Here is a 19,946-nt window from a genome sequence, read left to right on the forward strand (position 1 = left end):
GTTACCTCCTCGGGGGAGCGAAGCGACCTCCAAAGGAGGGACTTACGTGCTATATCAACCCCACGGCAGTCGAGAATTAGGCATTTTGGTGGGGACTTTTTTAAAACCAATCTCCCACATGAGTTTATGAACCTTTTTTTCTCTAATTTACATTTCTGGGATGGCTTAAGCTGTCCCCTTCTTTCTACTATTTTTGCTCATCCTCCTCTGGTTGAGCTGCAATCATGGCTGTAACATTATCAATTTCAGATTCTGTACAGTGCAAAATGTGGAATGCACAATGAAGTGGAAACTTGTCAGTCACAAAAAAGGACTTCATGGGGCACCCAAGGCCCCAAAAAATTTCTAAAATATGTACAAAGAAACTCCATGATGTTGTGCACATTTTTCTCCCCCAAAATTGTATTACCTGGTGACAAATGGCGCGTCCAGAGAGGATTGAAAAACATCATTTTTCTAATTCTCTACTGCCACGGGGTCAACATAGCACATAATTCCTCCTTTGGAGGGTCCCTGCGGGATGGTGTCCCCCCTCCAATAGAGGGACTTTTTTAAGATAGCTGAGTCCCAGTGGTCAGGTGTTGGCTTGGTTGACAATTATGGTGTTCAAAATTGAAATTTATGCATGTATAAATGTGTAAATCATAAATTCATAAAGCTTTGTTGGCTGGAAAAGCCAAAGATTACATAAGCAGATTGGTGAGAGCCCCTGCAAACAAATTCTTATGAATTTATGATGGGTCAGCCTAAAGGCACACCAAAAAAATCCTCCAAGCACGCCATATTTTTGGCGTGCGGGGGTGGGTGCACCAAGAAAATTGGTGTAAACATCCAAAAAACACCAGTTTATTGGCGCGCTGGGCCGCGTACGCCAACATTTATGGAGTATGGGTCCTGGCACACCAATTGTGCAGGTAAAATTGGTGTGCCGGTCTCAGGATGCCAAAAATTTGGGCGTAGAAAATTGGCACACCCACCCTTTGGGTGTGCGGATTGGTTGCACACCCAATAAAATGGCGTGCTCATGCTATTTCACCCCTTATTTCTCTTGGAGAGCTGGTAAAAATCCAGCTCCAGGCAATCAACCAAATCTCCTGGAAGAACACCCTTCCTTTGGGCTGGCTCACCGGGAGGAATATGTACCTCTCAGCAAGCTAGACCTTTGACCGGCCCACCAAGGGTGTTTATCCTGGCAAGCTGGTCAAATTTCAGCTCTCCAAGAGGTAAGTATTCCTCTTGGAGAGCTGGATTTGTACCACCTCTCCGGGAGTTATTAATTTGTCTTGGCGAGCTGAAATTTGACCAGCTCGCCAGTAAAAACAACTAAAGTGAGCTGGTCAAAGGTCTAGCTTGCCAAGAGGTGTGTATTCCTTCCAGGCGAGGAATATGTATCTCTCCAGCTTGCCAATATCTCTCCAGGCAAGGAAAAATTACCTCCATCTGACCAAGAGCTCTTGACAAGCTGGAATTTTACCGCAGCACTGGCATCGGGGTGCTAAGCCTGGGAACGCCAAAAATGTTGGCGCGCCCAGGTGGTATACACCAAAAAATTTTGGGGGATTGGTGTCTCCAGTCCCGTACACCTGCAGACGTGGTGTATGGGTTCTCACACCATTCTTTTTGGTGTAGTTGAGCCACATGCCATTTAAATATTGTGTGCCTGCCCTGAGCACGCATTTTTGGTGTGCTCCAAGTAAAGTTTTGGTGTGCCTTTAGGCTGACCCTTTATGATTTGCAAAATGAAATAGTGGAGGACTTCCTTTCAAGATCTACAGACCCTGCAGAGCCAGATCTGCAGCCCCTGGGACAGCATGTCCTTGCAAAAAATAAATTTTTCTGGCTGCCAATCTGGTTCTGCAGGGGGCTGTAGATTGACAGGAAGTCCTCCAGTCATTAAATGACAAGTCACATCATGCAAGCTCCAACTAGCCACCCACCATCTATCCAATATCTACTCACTATCTCTCTCACTGGAGGACTTCCCGTTGACTTTGAATAAATCTGGAATTCCAGATTTTGCAGGGGAATCTGGAATCTGGAACTCTGGATCACTTTGAGGAGCTTTGGGGACTGGGATTTTGCTGCAAAATATGAAATCTGTTGGCTCAGATCTGTATTTCCAGATCAACAGGATTCAGGAAGTCCTCCACTATCTACCCCAATCTGTCACTTTGGGGAGCTTTGGGGACTGAGATTTCACTGCAAAATCTGAAATCTCTTGGCTCAGATCTGGATTTCCAGATCAACAGGATTCAGGAACAATGGTGAAACAATACAATACGGGACTGGTATTGGCCAATACTGTGTATAGTATTGTTTTTTTGATACATCAGATTTCAATACCATGTATTGTATTGAAAAAAGATACAATACGGTGGTATTGTATCTAAAAAAACAAAACCTTTTCTGGGCAATTGGGGCTCAATCCAATGGCCCCTCCCAGTAATACACTTGTATTGTATTGTATCAGAATGTATTGGCAATGCAATACCATGGATTGTATTGATTTGGTGGCTTGATCCAATACCAATACAGTGCATTGGACTCAATATCAATACATGTACCATACTGTTTCAACATTGTCAGGAAGTCCTCCACTATCTACCCCAATCTGCCAGCCATCTCAACTTCCAGAATTTACACAGGAGTTCTTCAGTTGTTGATGGGCAGAGTCCAGCTGAATCCGCAGCTGCAGTGCATGGGTGACAACTTTAATAGGGGGGCTCACAATTGAAATGTGTAAAACTTTGGGACCATTTTAACCTGTTTATGAACATTCTTTTTAAACAAAATGGTAAGCTGTACTGATTAGTGAGCAGCACCCCATCCTGGACAGCTTGCCAAAAATGTAAAATTTTGTTTGTGAAGGCCTTCAAGTTGACCTCCACAGTTTTGTAAAATTCAATTGTGAGCCCCCCTAATACACCATCACCATATTACATGTGGTGTGAGCCATTAAGACCGGGGTTGACATGGCATGTTTGTTTTCACAATTCATTTCTACATGATATGTTTCTTTGATCATTTATTCATTCACATTCAACACTACCAAGTTTTTTTTTTTTTTGATTGGTAATCACAAACATAAAACAAAAGGACGGATTGGATGAAGCTCTAGATAAAAAAAGGGAGAAGGTAAATATGTAAAATGTTCAATGGGGGAAAGAACTGAAAGCTCGGGGGACGATGAGACCGGAAAAGATTGATTGATCAGGGGCAATCATGCCATTGTTTTTCGAGGTCGATTCAATGATTGACGGTTTGCTTGCGGTTGGCGAGAAGTTGAAGTTGCTGTCTTTGTTTGATCCTACCGAGTGGACCTTTCATACATTTACGGACCAATTGGTTGCTACGACTACTTATTAAATCAGAGGAGGCCGATTGGCTAGGATTACTACTACGATCGGGACTTTGAGTTGACGATGATGGTAGCGTGTTCTGAAGGATTTTCAGATCTTTCTCTTCTTGGGATCGGATCGATTTGGGTAGCAACAACCTTCCGGAAGAATTCAGCTCTAATTTTTTGAGATAAATCGATTTGATCATTTCGAATTTAATTGATCGGATCTGTTTTTCATCCTCGGATACAGGAGATCCGTTGTCATTGTTTGTTGGGTTGATCCGATCTGGAGTGAAATCACCCGCGTTTTTTGGACCGCCCGAAGTTTTGAAAGATAGACCTCCGGCTCGGAGCAAGAGAGATTCTTTGATTTCATCCGCGTCGATACCGGTTAAGTTACTGAACTCGGAATAATCAGGCGAGGCACTAAGTTGATCTATCAATTTTGATCCATTTTCGGAGTTCGCACATCCCTTGAGCTGTTTGAGTAGTCGGGCAGCAAAACTCCTCCTCTCTTCATCCATTTTTTCCCGCTGCTTGTTTGAAGTAGCAGCTGTCTCATAAATGCCACTACTTGATGAGGAAAATTGTGGGCTATCGATATGTTCGCTTGAAGATGCCGTTGCAGCTGTAGAGTGTGATCTACGTGCAGAATTCGAGCTAGAACGAGTAGGCTCTACCGAATAATCCGGTAAAAGAGAAGTTTTGGGATAGTATCTGGCCTTGCGCTTGCTCATCGGTTTAGGTGCGCGAGGGAATTCGGAAACGTCGGTGAAAACCATGGGAATTTTGTTCGGTGGTTTTGAGATGTAAGAGGTTGACGGACGAGGCAGGCCATCACTCCCGATGATATGCTATGGCGATTGCAAACGGAATGGAAACACCAGTTAGGATTATAACTTTGGCACGTAGGGATAAACATATAAAACATACTCTTGTCTCAGTCGGCTCGTCATTTTCTTGATATTTATTACTATTCTTCGATCGCGCCGTTTGAGCTTTACGCGGTGGGGTTGGCTGGGCGTCGGGTTCAGGGGAATCAATCGGGACAAACTCAGTACCATAAAAACTTGATTTGCGCTGGAGACGTCGGTTGGCTAATTCGTTAATATCTTCATTATGTCGAAGGACCTGGTCGGTTTGAACACCCAGCACACTCTCCATCCCTTTTTCGAAGTTCAACTGCAAGGTTCTTTTGTGTGGTTTGATCGGTTCGCCTTCTTCGTTTATCTTGTTTAACGGCCAGGAGTCTTCCATTGCCTTCAGTCTAATGATCGCCGAGACTCGGTCGCGACAAATTCCCCACTGTTCTGACGTCTCTCGAATCAATATCTGTTCTTGTCTTTGTTTCTCATCCAAGGATAAGTCTGGATATGATTTTTGCTTGTAGATTGCATGGACTCGTTGTTTGAAGGATTCATAGACTTTAGTGCGAATTTTGTCCGACAATGGTGGCTGTGGTTTAAACCACGGATTGGTCGGGAATGGCTAGAAGAAAAAAATTGTCAGGCAAATTTCAAAACGATCGATCAGAGAATCGGCCAACTAACAATATCATCACCCAACCAATTCGGCCTACCAACCGTTGGATGTCTAAACTTTAAACCCTCTTCAGTCAATAGCCAATCTTTCGGACTAATTTTTTGAATACCTTTTTTAGTCCGACCTCCTCTACGTTTTGTGAGACTAGATAGAAGATCGTCTTCCTCCTCTTCTTGGCCGGCAGGTTTACCGAGAGCTTCAATTTTTGCAATCGAGCCGAGTTTCCTAGATTGATGAGCTTCGACTGAAGATCGGATGAAGGGGTCCAGTCGGGAGAGCGCGAGAGGCTGTAGAAGGATAGGATTTCCGTTATGCGCATGTAATCGTAGTCTTCTCGGAGAAACAAACATCTCCCAGCTGATCCCGAATAAACACGTCGACTTTTCGTTGACTTTTTGAGGGAGACAGGTCCGACACGCCCCAGGTTTTCAGTGGGTTAGAGATGATGATCAGCAGTAGTATGTGGCACCCATCGTCACCCGGTAGTACCCCAATATTCGTGGGCCGCATCGGGATAAATGCATATTCATTTTGACCTGTCCCAATTTGGTAAAAAAAGCTGTAAAAAGCCCAGGCTTCCAACGAGCTGCACACATTACAGGCTCATCAGGCACCATCAAAACCCTAAGAGCATCTCCACCGCGGGCCCTAGTTTGGGGTCGCTAAAATTCAATCTTCGGGACTGCGCAGCAGGTTTTACCGCCCCAAACTGCTGCGGCATACACCGCGAGCCTCCAAAGGGAGTCTCTAAAAATCACTGACACGCCACCAATGTACATGTATTCCATGACGGGCACAAACCGGTCATCCAGAACGAACGCACTTTGTGCAATGACCATCCGAGGTGGATACATAAATAACACTCCTTGATGGCCGTCACTAACCGGTCATCCAGAACATTTGCATGTTTTTTGATGACCGCCTTGTTTGATGGCCTTCCATGGCGGTCATCGAGAAATCATGAAGTGGACTCACCTCAATGACCGGTACGAACTGGTCATTGAGGATTGATTGGTGTGTGTGTGGCTGACAACCGGTCGGTCGCTGCTGCGATGGCCGGTTCGTTCCGGACATCGAGAGGAGTAATAACTCCCCTCGATGGCCGGAACGGAGCAGTCATCAAGAGGATAATAACTCTCCTCGACGGCTGGTCTGTTCCGGTCATTGATAGGAGCAATAAATCTCCTCAATGGCCGGTTCGTTCCGGTCATCAAGATGAGTAATAATTCTCCTTGATGGCCGGTTCTTTCTGGTCACCGAGAGGAGCAATACATCTCCTCAATGGCCGGTTGGTTCCGTTCATTGAGATGAGTACATATTGTAAGATTGGTTCTGTTCATCGAGGAGGTGACCAATGGAGTTTCACAATGTTGTTGTTATGTGACAGTGTCTTTTGGGTCGTTGGAGAGAGTCTCTAGGAGTCCCTACATGTACGGACTCGGGCATGAAATTTGGGGACACCTGTAAAATTTTGACGCTAATAGCGCCCGCAGTGGGTCGGGTTAAGTCGGTAAATTCCAACTAGAGACCCAATTTAGGGCCCGCGGTGGAGTTGCTCTAAGATCTCACATCAACCATACTCGGTCCAGGATTGGTGGAAAACTCATGCATTTTTGGGGCTTTTTCTTGCGCAGGGTCAAAATTGAGCAATCAAGTCAATACATTGCTCTGTGCGTACCATTCTGCGATGGCATGTTACGAGAGACCAGTGAATCTAGTGCGGTCAAGCACGGAGGTGTGTGTGTGTGTAAAAAATTGGCCAGAAGAGAGGGTCTCACTCTCAAGGATGGAGCGAGCAGAGAAGCTGTTCCTGGGGCGACATAGGGACAGGGTGTGCATGAATGAAAATGAAGGGAAAAGGGAGAAAGTAATTTGTAGGTGCTCTTATCATTATGTAGACCTTTCCTTATATCAGTGCAGTCAACTTTCTCCAACCTGCCTCAGCCTATTGAAAAACTGGCTTGTCTGTTGAAAGATAGACCACTGGCACCAGCCATCTTTTGCTTCCTTGTGAGGTCTTTCCTGCGGTGATTTCAGAGGGAAAATTTGTTGGAAGCAGTTGTGATGATAGAGGTGATGGGGCCGAAGCCAATCGTAGGCGTTTGGTCGCCTCATTCGTGACTTCCAGGATGTTTCCTACCCTTTTCAACTGTTTACATTCCTTCTGGAACGTCCCGACTCCCTATCCCCGGTGGCTTAGGGTTAGAAGACAGCCTGATTGGCCGCCTTAGTGTGGCTTGCACAGGATAGTAGTTAGATCTCAACTGGGTCCCTAAATGGACTACTACAAGACAGTTTCTGTCAAGTTGGAGGTTTGTGTTGTTTTTCTTTCTGTCATAGGTCAAGCGTCTAATTGGACATTCAGCTAGTCTTTGAGATTATTGGTGTTATGATTAATCATCCGAAATGGATGGAGGATTAAAGGGTCAACATCTGAAACACAAAGGATAGCAATCTTCTACGGCGCAATGAAGAAATGATCAAGATGTTTGCAGAACAAATTTGCATATATTTCAAGCTCAGACATTAGCCCGGTTCACATTGGATTTTTAAGGCCATTTCTATCCATTTTATCATTAAATTTTATCATTTTTTTCAAGTTGGTCAGATTCTTCTGAAACCATTTTTTCTGATGATTGAAAAATTTGTCAAAATCAGATAAAAATAGGTTCAAAGTTGGCGATAGGGGGTTCACAATTGAATTTTACTTATAAACTTTCAAGGCAAATTTAAGGCCTTTATGAACAAAATTTTAAAATTTTGCGAAAATGCACAGGAGCAGGTGATACAGATCAATCAGTGCAACTTAACAATTTTTTTAAAAAATGTTCATAAACAGTACCTTAGAATGTGTCCCAAAGTTTTGTAAATTTCAATTGTGAACCCCCCTAATGTGAACCGGGCTATTGCGCGCGCCTAACACTGGGAGAGACTCCGAGTGGATATGCCCTCATATGCCCTGGTGTTGAGCTCCAAAGGGAACAGTGTGGCCCAAAGGCGACACAGGCATCTCTACCAAGTAAATTGGCAAGTTGGATATGGTTGTGTAACTTCTCAACAGAAACCTAGTCGACTTACACAATCTCCTCACGACAACGAACCAGGATGGCCGAGAGACAGTGGAATGGACCATTCGACCGATCGACTTCGATTGGCCGAAAGTCGAAGACGTATCTAATAATTTTAAACACGCCTATCAAGATTTCCCATCAAGCGTGTCCTAACCGAGTCTTCGAAGACCTTTGGGAGCTTTCCGATTGCAGGATCTGTGCCGATGGAGGAGCCAATCGATTATACGACTATTGCTCAGATTTGGTCAAGGCTGAAGAGACGCCAGGAGCAAATCGAAGAATGTTGATACCAGATTATATCAAGGGAGACTTGGATTCAATTCGGCCACAAGTCAAACATTTTTTTGAAAATTCTGACTGCCACATCACTCGAGATCAAGACCAAGACTCGACGGATTTTGGGAAATGTCTGGCGCTAATCGAAGAGCTTGAAAGTCGACCTGATTCGAATGACTCTAACGACCATCCCACTGGCCTGTTGCTCATTCATGGTGGTCTTACTGGAAGACTCGATCAAACTATTCATACCCTTCACACTCTTCTCTTAAGGCTCGGCTCACCACCAACTTCGCCAGGCGATCTACCCCAGGGCTTACCAGAAACTTGGTTAGTAGATACAGATGCTGGAAGCATGGCTTGTGCTCTTGAGCGGGGGGTAAAGCATCTCTTGCCCATCCCACCAAGTTGGAGGCAGGGAGCGAGCCCGTTGACATGCGGAATTCTACCGATCGGAATCAAGCAGGCTACCGTGACCACGAGAGGTCTAAAGTGGAACTTGAGTATGTACATCTTTTATTTTATCTCAGGTCTGAATAGATAGAGAATGAATGAATACACTCTGATGAGTTGACTTCTTTGAAAAAACGAAAAACAACGTGCCACCAATTGAATACTTTCGTTATCAAACATTGACACGAAGCAGATCAAGCAAAAACTTCGATCACCGGACTACTATCGACTTCGAATCACATTCTGACCAAGACTGAGGTGGTCCAAGTGGAGAGTGACGACAGAGTGGTCTGGACAATCGAAATCCCTGAAAGTGCCATGCGATGAACCAGCGCGTTTTGGTACCACTAGATTGCCAACAGAAACCTTCAAGTTGTTCTATGTATCTACTGTACTGAAAATACTCCATGGATGGTACAACCAGTCTTTAGTCATATTACTTCTCAAGCTGCAACAGACTTTAGAGCAACGGTTGAAGTGACGAGCTGATTGATCATGGCATGCCACTCGAGATCACTGGCGTTCTTCTTGCTCTTTTCTTCAAGTTCTTTGATCACTGGATCGTCGTTTAGCTTGTAGATTCGCCGCAATTCCTTCCAATTTGCCATAGATTTGCCGAGATGACCGTCAAGCTTGACTAGTTTTCCATCGACGAGTGTCTGTGCTGCTTGATCTAATTCTTCCCTTGACGGGTGACCACCCTCTTGGATGGGCTGGAGTTTGACTAGTAACAGAGCGCTCGTTTGTGGCCCCAAACCAAACTTCTTGATTGCCTCCATGATCTTGATTGTGAACAACAGAAACAGTATTTGTTCATTCGTATTCGAGACTTTCCGCATGTTTTTTTTTTTTTTGTGTTGCTCCGAGATTAGAAGAAGAAAGAAAAATGCATACGTTTGTCCCAGGTGAAAGGGTCCATAAGACCTCAGAATGAAGCGTTTTTGTTTTCAGGGTCCCGTGAGACTGAGTGACAAGCGCTTGCGAGACAGCGGTGATGAGATGTTGACGGGATGTGATCTGTTCTAACGAAGATGAGTGTTAGCTCCATGATGCTGTCACAATGGTTTTCATCCTGTTTGTCTATTGCACCAAGATAAAGAAGAGGAGGACAGATTTACCATGGAAGCATCAATAAAGGCCCAATCCAACCTACTCTGTTCGGCTCGGTCGTTAGTCTGACTGGCTTGGATTAACGCTTTCCTGATCTCTTTGGCGTTCTTGACTTGCTCGAAAAGCCATACGTTCATCGCCGTTGAAAAGAAATCAAGCTCTATTCTCTCCATGATGATTTTCCCGTTGCTGTCTGATGTTTGATTTTGTGCTGACTGGCACAAAACTGATGTGGCGATTGGGCCGGGCACCCACCGGGCGGCCCGAAGCCACTCGGGCTTTGGTCGTGAGCCAGCTTTTAGCGGAAGAGTTAGAGCATCTCCAGCAGCTTGGACCGTCCAGACTCCAGAGTCCAGCAGACCCTAGCTTAACTAAGCCTCTCAAACGGAGGGTCCGGGGGACCCCGCCCGGAGGAGAGGCTTACGAATGATGTCTGCAGGCTGGCAGACAAAGGAAGGATTTTCAATCCTAAAAACACAAAAACACAATTTAAAATTCACCAAAATATGTAAAGAAAACTGAATAGACAGTTTTCTTGGCAGTACTGATGGGACCCTCCCCCAAGTTTTTGAGGCACAAATTCCAAAACTGATTGAAGGAATCCGTTTTGGAGGTCAAAGGAATCCTTGAGGATGTTCCATTGCACTGAAGATCCAATTTTGGATTTTCTGATAATATGCACAATTGAATATCCTATCTGCAACAATTGAGTGGCTACAGGTGTAGGATCTGCAGATATCTGCAGGCTTGTGAATCCAATATCCACAAGGCATGATGGTTGTCATTCCTTGGTTTACATTTCTTTGTGTTTTTTATTTATTTTTAAAACATTAGTACAGCAAAAATGATAAGGATTGAGGAGATGAGACCAGCGCCATTTGAAAGCTGAGATTGACAAGTGCAATTTGGCTCTAGGGCAGATCCACAGGACCTGACGGGGAGGCTGGCTGAGGCTTAATATTTTCCCTCCAGCCATTTTTGATTTCTTTCCCAGCCAAAATTTTGACATTACACGCAAGTCCTTCCCTGCGGGAGGGGCCGCTTTGCGGCCAGCCACAGCAAGCCTCCCACCAGGGGGGACTTGTGTTAAGTTAGCCCGGAACCAAGGGCCAACAGACAGCGGCTAGCTTAACTTAACATAAGTCCTGAGAGATTCAGATCTTCCAAAAGCTTTTTCAGAAAATGGAATACTTCCCGTCAGCTAAAAAGCTTGATCTGGAGGGAAAGACTAAACCTTACTGGCTGGTGAAAAGTGATTGAGATCAAGTTTTCACCAGAAAACAAGGTTTAGTGCCTCCTGCTAAATCTAGCCATTGAGGTGACAGGAAGTCCTCCAACGGACAACTTCCTGTTGATCTGGAAAGTCAGATCTGACTGGCCAGATTTCAGATTTCTCAGGGAAATGGAGGACTTCCCGTCACTTTTGAACAGATCTGGAATTTCAGATTTTGCAGGGAAATCTGAAACCTGGAACTCTGGATTGCTTTGGGGATCTTTGGGGACCTAGATTTCCCTGCAAATTAATCTGAAATCTGGCCGGTCAGATCTGACTTTCCAGATCAACAGGAAGTCCTCCAATCTAGGTCCCCAAAGATCCCCAAAATGATCCAGAGTTCCAGATTTCAGATTTCCCTGCAAAATCTGAAATTCCAGATCTGTTCAAAAGTGACAGGAAGTCCTCCAATTTTGTGCCGTTCAGATTTTGACCCTGTTCCCAAAGGGCCCCATGCTTTAATGAACCATGAGACTTTCTCACTGTTCCCTATCTTTTGCCGCTACACACTTTCCTGGAAGTCCAAGTATTATCCTCTCATGACCCTCCAATTAGCTTATAATGCATTTTCAGGGTTCCAACTTCCTTGAGCTGTATGACATGTGCATTCCTTCCCCGTTTGCCTCACTTGTATTTTTCCTAGAACTACCACCATTTCACCTATCTTGTTAGTGCTGCATTTACGGGTCTATCTGAAGCCAGCTTTATTGTCCATATGCATATTCATAGTGCGCAATGTCAAATTGAATCTGCACTTATAAAAAAAAGACCTGTGCATATTAGGACGGTTCATGTAGGGATTTTTTAACCCTGCTGATGTTACAAATCAGCAAGCCTTCCCAGCCAAATTGGCTGGGACCGTGGGATAAACTTTATTTCAGTCTTGCTGATTTTGGCCCTACGTGAACCGTCCTATTGAACTGACCATGGAAAACAGTTTGGTTGTTCAATTCAATTACACAGGAACCAGGCTCTCCAAGATCTGGTTAAGATACCTTGGCCAATCCAGCTCCTACATCCAATCCTAATTATGAGGACAGGGAAATGAATCCAAGATGGTCAGCTACCTTTACCCTTCAGGGCTTCAGTAGAGGTTGGCCAGTTTTTGCTGTCAGAAGGGTGAAAGGAAAAAACGTCATAAAAAGCCACAAAAGCCCCAACCTCTCAAGCAAGAAGTATGACATAAATTGTAAGCCCCTCCTCCGGAGGTTGCTTCACTCACCCTAGGAGGGACTTAGCTAAGTTAGGGCTAGCTTAACAAGTCTCTCTTAGAGCATTCACATTTGTCAGGTTAAGTTGATGATTTTGGGGAACTTCACCCAGCCAGCAATCACACTGGTCCAGGCTAAACCTGGCTTAACACAACAATGGGAAGTTACATTATCCGTAACAAAAAGTAACGGATAGCGTAACTGAATTGGTGCCATTATTGTTGCACTAACGGCAGCGTTGTTTTAGTTATGTTATTTTTTGATTTTTTTTCTGTCTTATGAGACCTGTTACGTTATCCCCCGCAATCTGAGGAGGATAACGTGCGGATAAAGCGGGTTTTTTGCCAATTTTACGGTGCTTTTCCGCCAGATAATGCGGTTAGCGCGTTATCGGCGTTATTTTTTGTGGCATCAAGGCAGAAAGTCCCCTCTGTTACGTTATCCAAACAAGCGCAGGAACATTTCACCAGATAACAATAACGCGTTATCTGGTAACAGTGGGAAGTTATGTTACAAAAATCCCGCTGGATAACGTAACGTAAGTAACTTCCCATTGTTGCTTAACAAACCTCATGATTGATTTCAGGTTTAGGCTTGCTAAATTGAGCTAGCCTAAGCTTGAAATTTAGCCTCAGGCTAAGGCATTTCTGACATCAGCTAGCCTGAAACTGACCCAACAAATGTGTTTGCCCAATTGAGACAGCCTTGGTCAGCTAACCTGTCCACAAACCTGGGCTTACTTGACCTGAGAATATAGAAAACAAATGTGAATGCACCTGCAGGCTTGTGAAAAAGGAAGGATTTTCAACCCCAAAAACATTATATAAAAATCAGCAACACATGTACAATGAAATCTGAATGGATGGTTTTCTTGGTAGTATTGATGGGCACCCTTGCCTAAAATTTACATGAGAGCCTGCACTATTGCTCATAACATCTCCGCCCCAGGTTTCTCCTGCAGTTAGAGAATAACGATTTGGACCCGGGTACGGTTGGCACCCGGGTACCGGGTACATTTTTTTTCCCAAAGCAGGGACCAAGTACCGCACCTGGCACCGCCTGGCGGGTACCAGCGGTACTTTGTGCCTTTTTCTCTGGACTGGGGACACCAATTCCCCAAACCCAAAGTACAGCTTGCCAAGAGGTATGTCTCTTGGCGAGCTGGTCAAAGTCCAGCTTGCCTAGATAAATACACACCTCTCGGCGGACTAATTTGGAGTTTTTGATTTAATCCGTGTAAAATAATTTCTACGAGGCCCGCAGAGGGAAGTCCTCCAATTACAACAACTCACTGTTGCTCCAGCACAGGCCCCAGCACAACCCTCCGCCGTGTATACACTACATATTGTGTGAATGTGCTTAAAAACAGTCAGAAGGCAAAGTGAAAAAAAAACATGTTCAAATGAATGAATAAACATGATCTGCTGATGCTCTACTAGAATGAGCCATATTGTACCATTTTCAAACTTCCTTTGAGATAGAATGAGAAATCTAATAAATAAAATCACAGCATCAGGGTAGAGTAAGGTCTGTTGATACTTGTGCAAATAAATCAAATGAGGAACAAAGCAGCTATGCCCCAAGGGAGAAAAAAAGGAAGAGAGAGTATGAATGAAGAGGTACAAGGAATCAATGAAGTCAACGGATCAAGAGTAGTAGCTGTGATTTATCTACTACTTCCTGATTCAAGAACATCTATCCATCCAATCTCCAGGGATTTTAGCTGCAGTCAAGTGCGTGTAATGTGCTTGGGTAGTAGAGAAAGGTGAGGATGACTGATTTGTCTGGTCTAAGCAAACATCACGCGTTTACAATTGGGGGCACCGCATTTACATTCCACGTATCGAGTAAGTTGGCTCTCTTTGGTCGATTGAATCTGCTTATCTAACTCTTTGACTTCATTCTCATTCGGATCAGAATATGATGTCGTTATTTCCATGTCCGCTTTGAGGTGTTTGCTTGCAAACATAGCAAATATTCTATTTCAATTGGTTTTTTGCCATCAGAGAGTTTGCGTTTCGAACGGATTTCAGCCAACCGAACTTTTGCATCGTTTTCATTTGGTGAACAATGATGCTCGCAGATTAGAAAATTGAGAAAAAGAACAGGACGTACGGTCTAGTAGGGTCAACCTAAACCATTCGACGAGTTACAAGAGAAAGTAACACGATTGCGTTTGGGTGAGTATTCCTGAATCAGTGAGGAGAAATCATGCAATTGATGGGAGCTTACATCGTCAATATAAACAGGCACAATGACAGTGTTTGCACTGCAAGAATGGTTCATGAATCTAGCTACGTTACCATACACTGGTGGTTGAACATGCGGAAAGAGCCAACACATCAGACGGCCCGAGTCTTAAGGTGAGTGCGAGGGTAACTGAATTTTAAGCTTACAAAATGCATCGACACTGTAGATGCATTCGACTTCATCATCTTGCCTTTTTGATTTGCTGTGTTTCTTCTTGGCTGTTGATGAGGAAGTGGCAAGGGATCTGTTGGCGTTCTGGTGGCCAACACTATTGGCACTCGTCGACACACTCTGAGTTTCCGAGGTTTTGTTGCTTTCAGATGATATTACGAAGAGACCATCATCTGAAAGATTGTGCGTGCTGATGGTTTTAATCCACCATGGATCTAGGTCGAATATGTACGTTCTGCCTATTTTCTCGTATTTAAGCTGGCCTCGCTCTGCAGACATCGCATCGGTAATCACTTCGCCGCTATTAAGCCCGCCTCAGTACTACGCAGGTGTTAAAAAAGATGAGGAGAGAAGTAGCACACCTATAATGTGTGACAAGTCGACCGACAGGAATGGTGTGGTCAGCAAAGACACCTACACGAGTGGTGTTAAGGAATTAAATCAGCTACTTCTTGTTTGCCACTGGAGACGAATGAGGTACGAACCCCAACCACGGGAGAGCGTCTTTTGAATTGATAGCTTCTCTCGACGACCTCTTCCAACCGTCTAGAAACAGTTGAGAATTTGAGCCACACGGCGTCACTAACCATAAATATGAGCAAATGAAAAGTCAATAAAACCTTACCCTGTTGATACAATCAGAGTCGCATCCGCACTAAAGATCACAACATGATCAGTTACTGACATGCTTACTAGCCAAGCTACAAGTTGTTAACCTACTCGGGAATTACATTCAAAGACCGGAAAACGGTTTTGGATGAAAATATCAGCAATACACCTGGCTTCCGTGTCCCCATTGTCGGGTTTCTTGGAATGTGTATGTCGATTTTTACGAGTCGAGACGTAGGCAAAGCCTTCGAAAGATTGCACACCCGCGTCCGATGCCAAATCGACTGCTGCGGCAGCTTGTTTGACCATTTGAGTTTGATAGGCGCGACACTCGCAATTCGGATTGTTCAGACAGTCGCCGTGGCAATTGCAATGCCAACTAGGAGGGATCGGTCGCTCGTTGTTTCGATAGACCAGCCTGATGTTCAGGCGTAGAAGGGGACATTTGAGCTTGGAAGACGAGCAAAGTTCCGCCTCCTTACAGTAGCGGTAATTACTGACCGATCGGTGTATATAAATTCCAGGGGCGGCGCCAGAGATTGATCCAAACCCGATGTTTTGTCTCCTTGACGTTCTGCTTTCTTTGTTTGAATCCAAGTAATAAGTCGTCTGAAGCGATAGCACATCGTGGTCAAGCAACTCAACTAAATTTTCAAGCATCTGTGCTTTTACCTCGTCAGGCACGACCACATCGATTCGGGGAATTTCAGGATTTTCCCACATTTGATTGGCGTTGATCTCTTCCGTAAAAATAAGTTGACCGAGGGGGGTAGATAGATCCGGATTGTTGTTCAGTATCCACGTTTTCTGTAATTCGTCTGAAAATTCTCCAGGGCGCTCCCGGCCTTGTAACGGTCGCCGATGAGAGGGTATTTGAGACCAATCCGGAGAGACAGGCTGTACAAATGGTAATTAGAAAAGCCGCCATGGGAGGAAGTGGCTAGCAGAGCACGTCTTCATTTTGCTTACCCTAGTTCTAGGTAGGACTCGTGGCAGTGGCAAAAATGCCACAGGATGGATGGCACAGGGGCTGTCATGGGTAGAAGTTGAATTGTTGGTGACCAAGCCAGTAGAACTACCTTTCTTGGGCTGGAGGGCGGGCTCAGAAGACGTGGTATTGGAAATGTTTTGACGTGGTGGTAGAAACGAAGTGGATGGAATGGGTGGGTCTGTAAAATTTGAATCGGATAACTCCAAAAAACGGTCTTCGGGCTAAGGAGGCAATTGACGTCAATCTAATCGGATCGGATGGGTACGGGATGGTTGAAGCGTAGAATTTTGGCACCTTCTTCGACTGCAGCGAATTTGTATGTTTAATTTTCTTTCGAGCGTGGGGGGCATCAGAAGTATCAAGCCGATTGGAAATACCACTAAAAATAGCTTCAATGGCATCTCTGGACGATGAGTTGTCTTGTTGGTTCGAGACACGCATGCCCAGTGTGTTGTCTTTTACTTTTGCCGTTGCAGATAACATGCCAGATGCGGTATGTGGGGTGGAGGATTCGATCGCCGACTAAAGAGAAGACAGAGCCTTCAGTCGCCCATCTCGACCAGACGTTTTTTCCTATTTTATCTTTTAGCTGGAAATCCTAGCCTTACATGTGTATTTGTGTTAGGCGTGGTAGTAAGACCTTTAGACAAGGCAGATCCACTCGCGCTAGTGTTTCCACGAGACTGGAGACGCTCGCGTTCTGCACGATTTATGTCACGCTGGGCTTGGAGCGCCGCCTGTAAAACGCAAGCTTGGTTGTGTGTTCAATTCAACAAGCATAGTGCTCTCTTGCAGGGAGTAAGACTGCCCGTACCATAGATTGCTTGATTTGTGAAGTAGCCCAGGAAGATTCACTTTCATGTCGCCTGTTTGATGTGTCTGCAGCAGGTTTCGAATGAGTTGATGCGACTGGGCCAGAGATTTGATCTTTGCGGGTTGAACTACTACCGGATCCTGAAGACGGACGGTGGCTAAAACAATTCTGCTTGAAAGAGGGGAGTAAAATTGAATCTATTTCAAAACAACGGATAGAATCATGTAAAACTCGCTCTAACATACCAGCTTGTTGACAACATCACTTTGTTCATTGGAAGGCTTAATAGTTCGTGCTGGTTTTGTATTTTGAAATTCTCCCGATTTTGCTGTACTTGAAACATCCGTGGGTCGAGTCTTAAGGCCAACAAAAAAAATCAGGGCTCTGGGCAACCCACTACATCGCGCGACGAGAGTTCAAGTTGGACGGGCAGCGCACAGTTTTAGATGCATTCGTACTTCCCTTGGAGGGAGAGGTGTTGCTAGTTCTTGCGTGCTGGGGTTGTTCCTTCGGGGGCTCTCTGACGTGTAAAATTGGCTGCTTGCCTTTGGAGAGCGCGGCATGATGCTGGGAATAGGAACAGCAGATGAAATTTCAGCAATTCGGATTTCAATCTCGCAAAGACGTAGCGTTGATTCACTTGACCGACAGATTGAGAGCTACTGAATAATTCCTGGCGATTGGAGGTGTTTGTGTTGAGGTTTTTCCGTCCATGGCTTTGAGCGACCACGCTGGAGCGGATAGTGGACGAAGAAAGGATCGGTCGCGAACTGGAATCTTTGACACTATTCTGACCATGATGATGCTTGCTTTTCGGCCGGACATTCCAGGACGACACATCATATGTGGACGATGAGCGTTTGACGTGTGTTTTTGACTAATGTAACAATAAAAGTCAATTCCTCACGGTTTGAAGTGATTTGTTGACATGCTAGAAGTTGTGCAGACCTTGGGCGCGCTCAATACCGTCACCTGGTCGTCTTCATCGTCTGAAATCGAAATCACTTCGGAGGGCGTGTCTTTGATGGGATTGTTGATTGACGAGGACGGACGCGGTTGCATCGAAGGTCTGCTGGCCATTTGGTTCTATGTACCGGAAACATGGAGGGGGTGAAAGGTAGAAGCATTAGGTGTCGAGCTGTGAGTTGATCTGAAAACTGGGATCAATGGCAACAACGTACTGTGTGGGGTTTTCCATTGACAGCTCCAGGCATAGTTGACCGGACGACGTAACGGTTTGCAGCTCGGCTCTCGATGATATCCGGGAGAAAACGTGTACTGTGGACGGAAGTGGAAGGGGTGAACGTCCCGGGGACCTAATGACACATCCGAGGAAGAAAATAGTCAGTGAGTTCGTTGTTGATGGACGAGAAGCAAAATCGGCCGAGGGGCAAAGTATAGATTTAGCACTCAGCGGCAGCCAGACTCAGCCAGCGGGGAGAGCGCAAACAAGTTATGTACATATGTACAAGCACAAGTTGCACAGCTAAATAAACACATCCTTCATCATCACCTGACTACATGCACAGGCTCACACACTAGGGTTCTTCTTTCCAGCTTATAAATACACTCTGAAGCTGCTCATCCAAGAGCCCCAAGAAGTGAAATCAGAAAACGGCACCAAGACTCACCTGAGAGTTGTGAGAGGATAAATGATGCATAGGTCAATGAGTAAACTGAAGCATGCTTGGTGTGATTTAACTAACTGGAGACCTTGGTGAGATGATGATGAGGAGGAGGATGCTGCTGGCAACTATGTTGAGAACTGAAGATATGGAAAGGAGGATAACAGCCCTATAAGAGGATTTTGTGACTGAATGTGGATGCCTGGGAGTGGATTTCACTTGAGTCTGATGTGCTGAGTGTGTACTGGAATTTGAAATGAGGATGAGTGTAGAAAGGAACTTATAAGGTGTGAGGGTGGGGTCAAGGGAAAGGGAAAGGGGGTGCCAAAACACATGGGCTGATGATACAAAGTGTGCTGTAAGGTGCTGGCTGACCAAGATACTGGAGGACTTCCCATTAAGATCTACAGACCCTGCAGAACCAGATCTGCAGCCCCTGGAACAGCATTTCCCCGCAAAAATTAAGGTTTTCTGCCCGCAGATCTGGTCCTGCAGGGGGCTATAGATTGACGGGAAGTCCTCCACTCTCCTCTCTGTAGTGCAGAAGGGGCCAAATGGAGGTCCAAACCACATAAGTAGCCCCTGTTTTCACATGTGGATTTCCATTCCAACTAACACTACAAGAAAAACTTGCTCTACTGCCAGCAGTTGACATGTGGGTTACTGCTGTGGAAATTCTGTTTCAGCTCAACCCAAACACACATAAGCTTTTTTCTGCACAGTCACTGTGCATTGAAGCCTGGTCAACAGCAAGCCTTGACAAAGGCATGTGTCACAAGCTTGCTTGGAGTTCTTGCATGTCAACTGCTTGCAGTTGCTTGTATTTTTCTTGCAGTGTAAATTAGGAAATTTAATATGCAACTAGGCTAAATAAACTCTATCATGTCAGGACCTTGAAGCTGGACACCCCCTAAATATGTGGGGGTGTTCACAATAACCCAGTTCACATTGGGGCATTTTAAGTCCCCAACTAAAATTGATGTTGCTAGTTGATAAAATTGGGAGTTTAAAAAGCCTTAAAAGGGTTGTGGGAGTCCAATTTTCAGCAAGAACTGATGTTACATTGCAATTGAAATTTTGCTGGTCATGGCCCAACGTGAACCCAGCTAATAGAATTTTGAAAAAACCTTTAGAGCCCATTTTAAGGCCTTGGTTAATGTAGATAGCCCTTGATGGCCGGTGCAATGCTGATCATCAAAGTGGTTGCCTC

At 44.9% G+C, this 19,946-nt stretch overlaps 4 protein-coding genes across 4 annotated transcripts; 1 reads left to right on the top strand and 3 right to left on the bottom strand.

Annotated features, from left to right (window-relative positions):
• Nucleotides 1-3,246: 3,246 nt before the first annotated feature.
• PtA15_15A442 (uncharacterized protein) lies at nt 3,247-5,232 on the bottom strand (the record flags this gene model as incomplete). The annotated part of the gene is made up of 3 exons (XM_053163648.1): nt 3,247-4,194; nt 4,274-4,828; nt 4,891-5,232. The coding sequence occupies 3 exons, from the start codon at nt 5,230-5,232 to the stop codon at nt 3,247-3,249; spliced, it is 1,845 nt and encodes a 614-aa protein (XP_053027602.1).
• Nucleotides 5,233-7,987: 2,755 nt separating this feature from the next.
• PtA15_15A443 (uncharacterized protein) lies at nt 7,988-9,009 on the top strand (the record flags this gene model as incomplete). Its single annotated transcript, XM_053163649.1, has 2 exons — nt 7,988-8,732; nt 8,876-9,009. The coding sequence occupies 2 exons, from the start codon at nt 7,988-7,990 to the stop codon at nt 9,007-9,009; spliced, it is 879 nt and encodes a 292-aa protein (XP_053027603.1).
• A 116-nt stretch (nt 9,010-9,125) lies between these two features.
• On the bottom strand, nt 9,126-9,965 carry PtA15_15A444 (uncharacterized protein; the record flags this gene model as incomplete). Its single annotated transcript, XM_053163650.1, has 3 exons — nt 9,126-9,464; nt 9,577-9,699; nt 9,801-9,965. 3 exons carry the CDS (start codon nt 9,963-9,965, stop codon nt 9,126-9,128), a joined length of 627 nt encoding a protein of 208 aa, XP_053027604.1.
• A 4,100-nt stretch (nt 9,966-14,065) lies between these two features.
• On the bottom strand, nt 14,066-18,772 carry PtA15_15A445 (uncharacterized protein; the record flags this gene model as incomplete). The annotated part of the gene is made up of 20 exons (XM_053163651.1): nt 14,066-14,255; nt 14,392-14,408; nt 14,509-14,585; nt 14,673-14,998; nt 15,060-15,111; nt 15,183-15,243; nt 15,323-15,352; nt 15,418-15,724; nt 15,808-15,887; nt 15,952-16,203; nt 16,276-16,518; nt 16,592-16,819; nt 16,906-17,034; nt 17,112-17,282; nt 17,357-17,467; nt 17,550-17,678; nt 17,752-17,988; nt 18,060-18,197; nt 18,293-18,427; nt 18,743-18,772. The coding sequence occupies 20 exons, from the start codon at nt 18,770-18,772 to the stop codon at nt 14,066-14,068; spliced, it is 2,943 nt and encodes a 980-aa protein (XP_053027605.1).
• Nucleotides 18,773-19,946: the final 1,174 nt, after the last annotated feature.

Source organism: Puccinia triticina, chromosome 15A (assembly GCF_026914185.1).
Source record: "Puccinia triticina chromosome 15A, complete sequence".
Classification (NCBI taxonomy): domain Eukaryota; kingdom Fungi; phylum Basidiomycota; class Pucciniomycetes; order Pucciniales; family Pucciniaceae; genus Puccinia; species Puccinia triticina.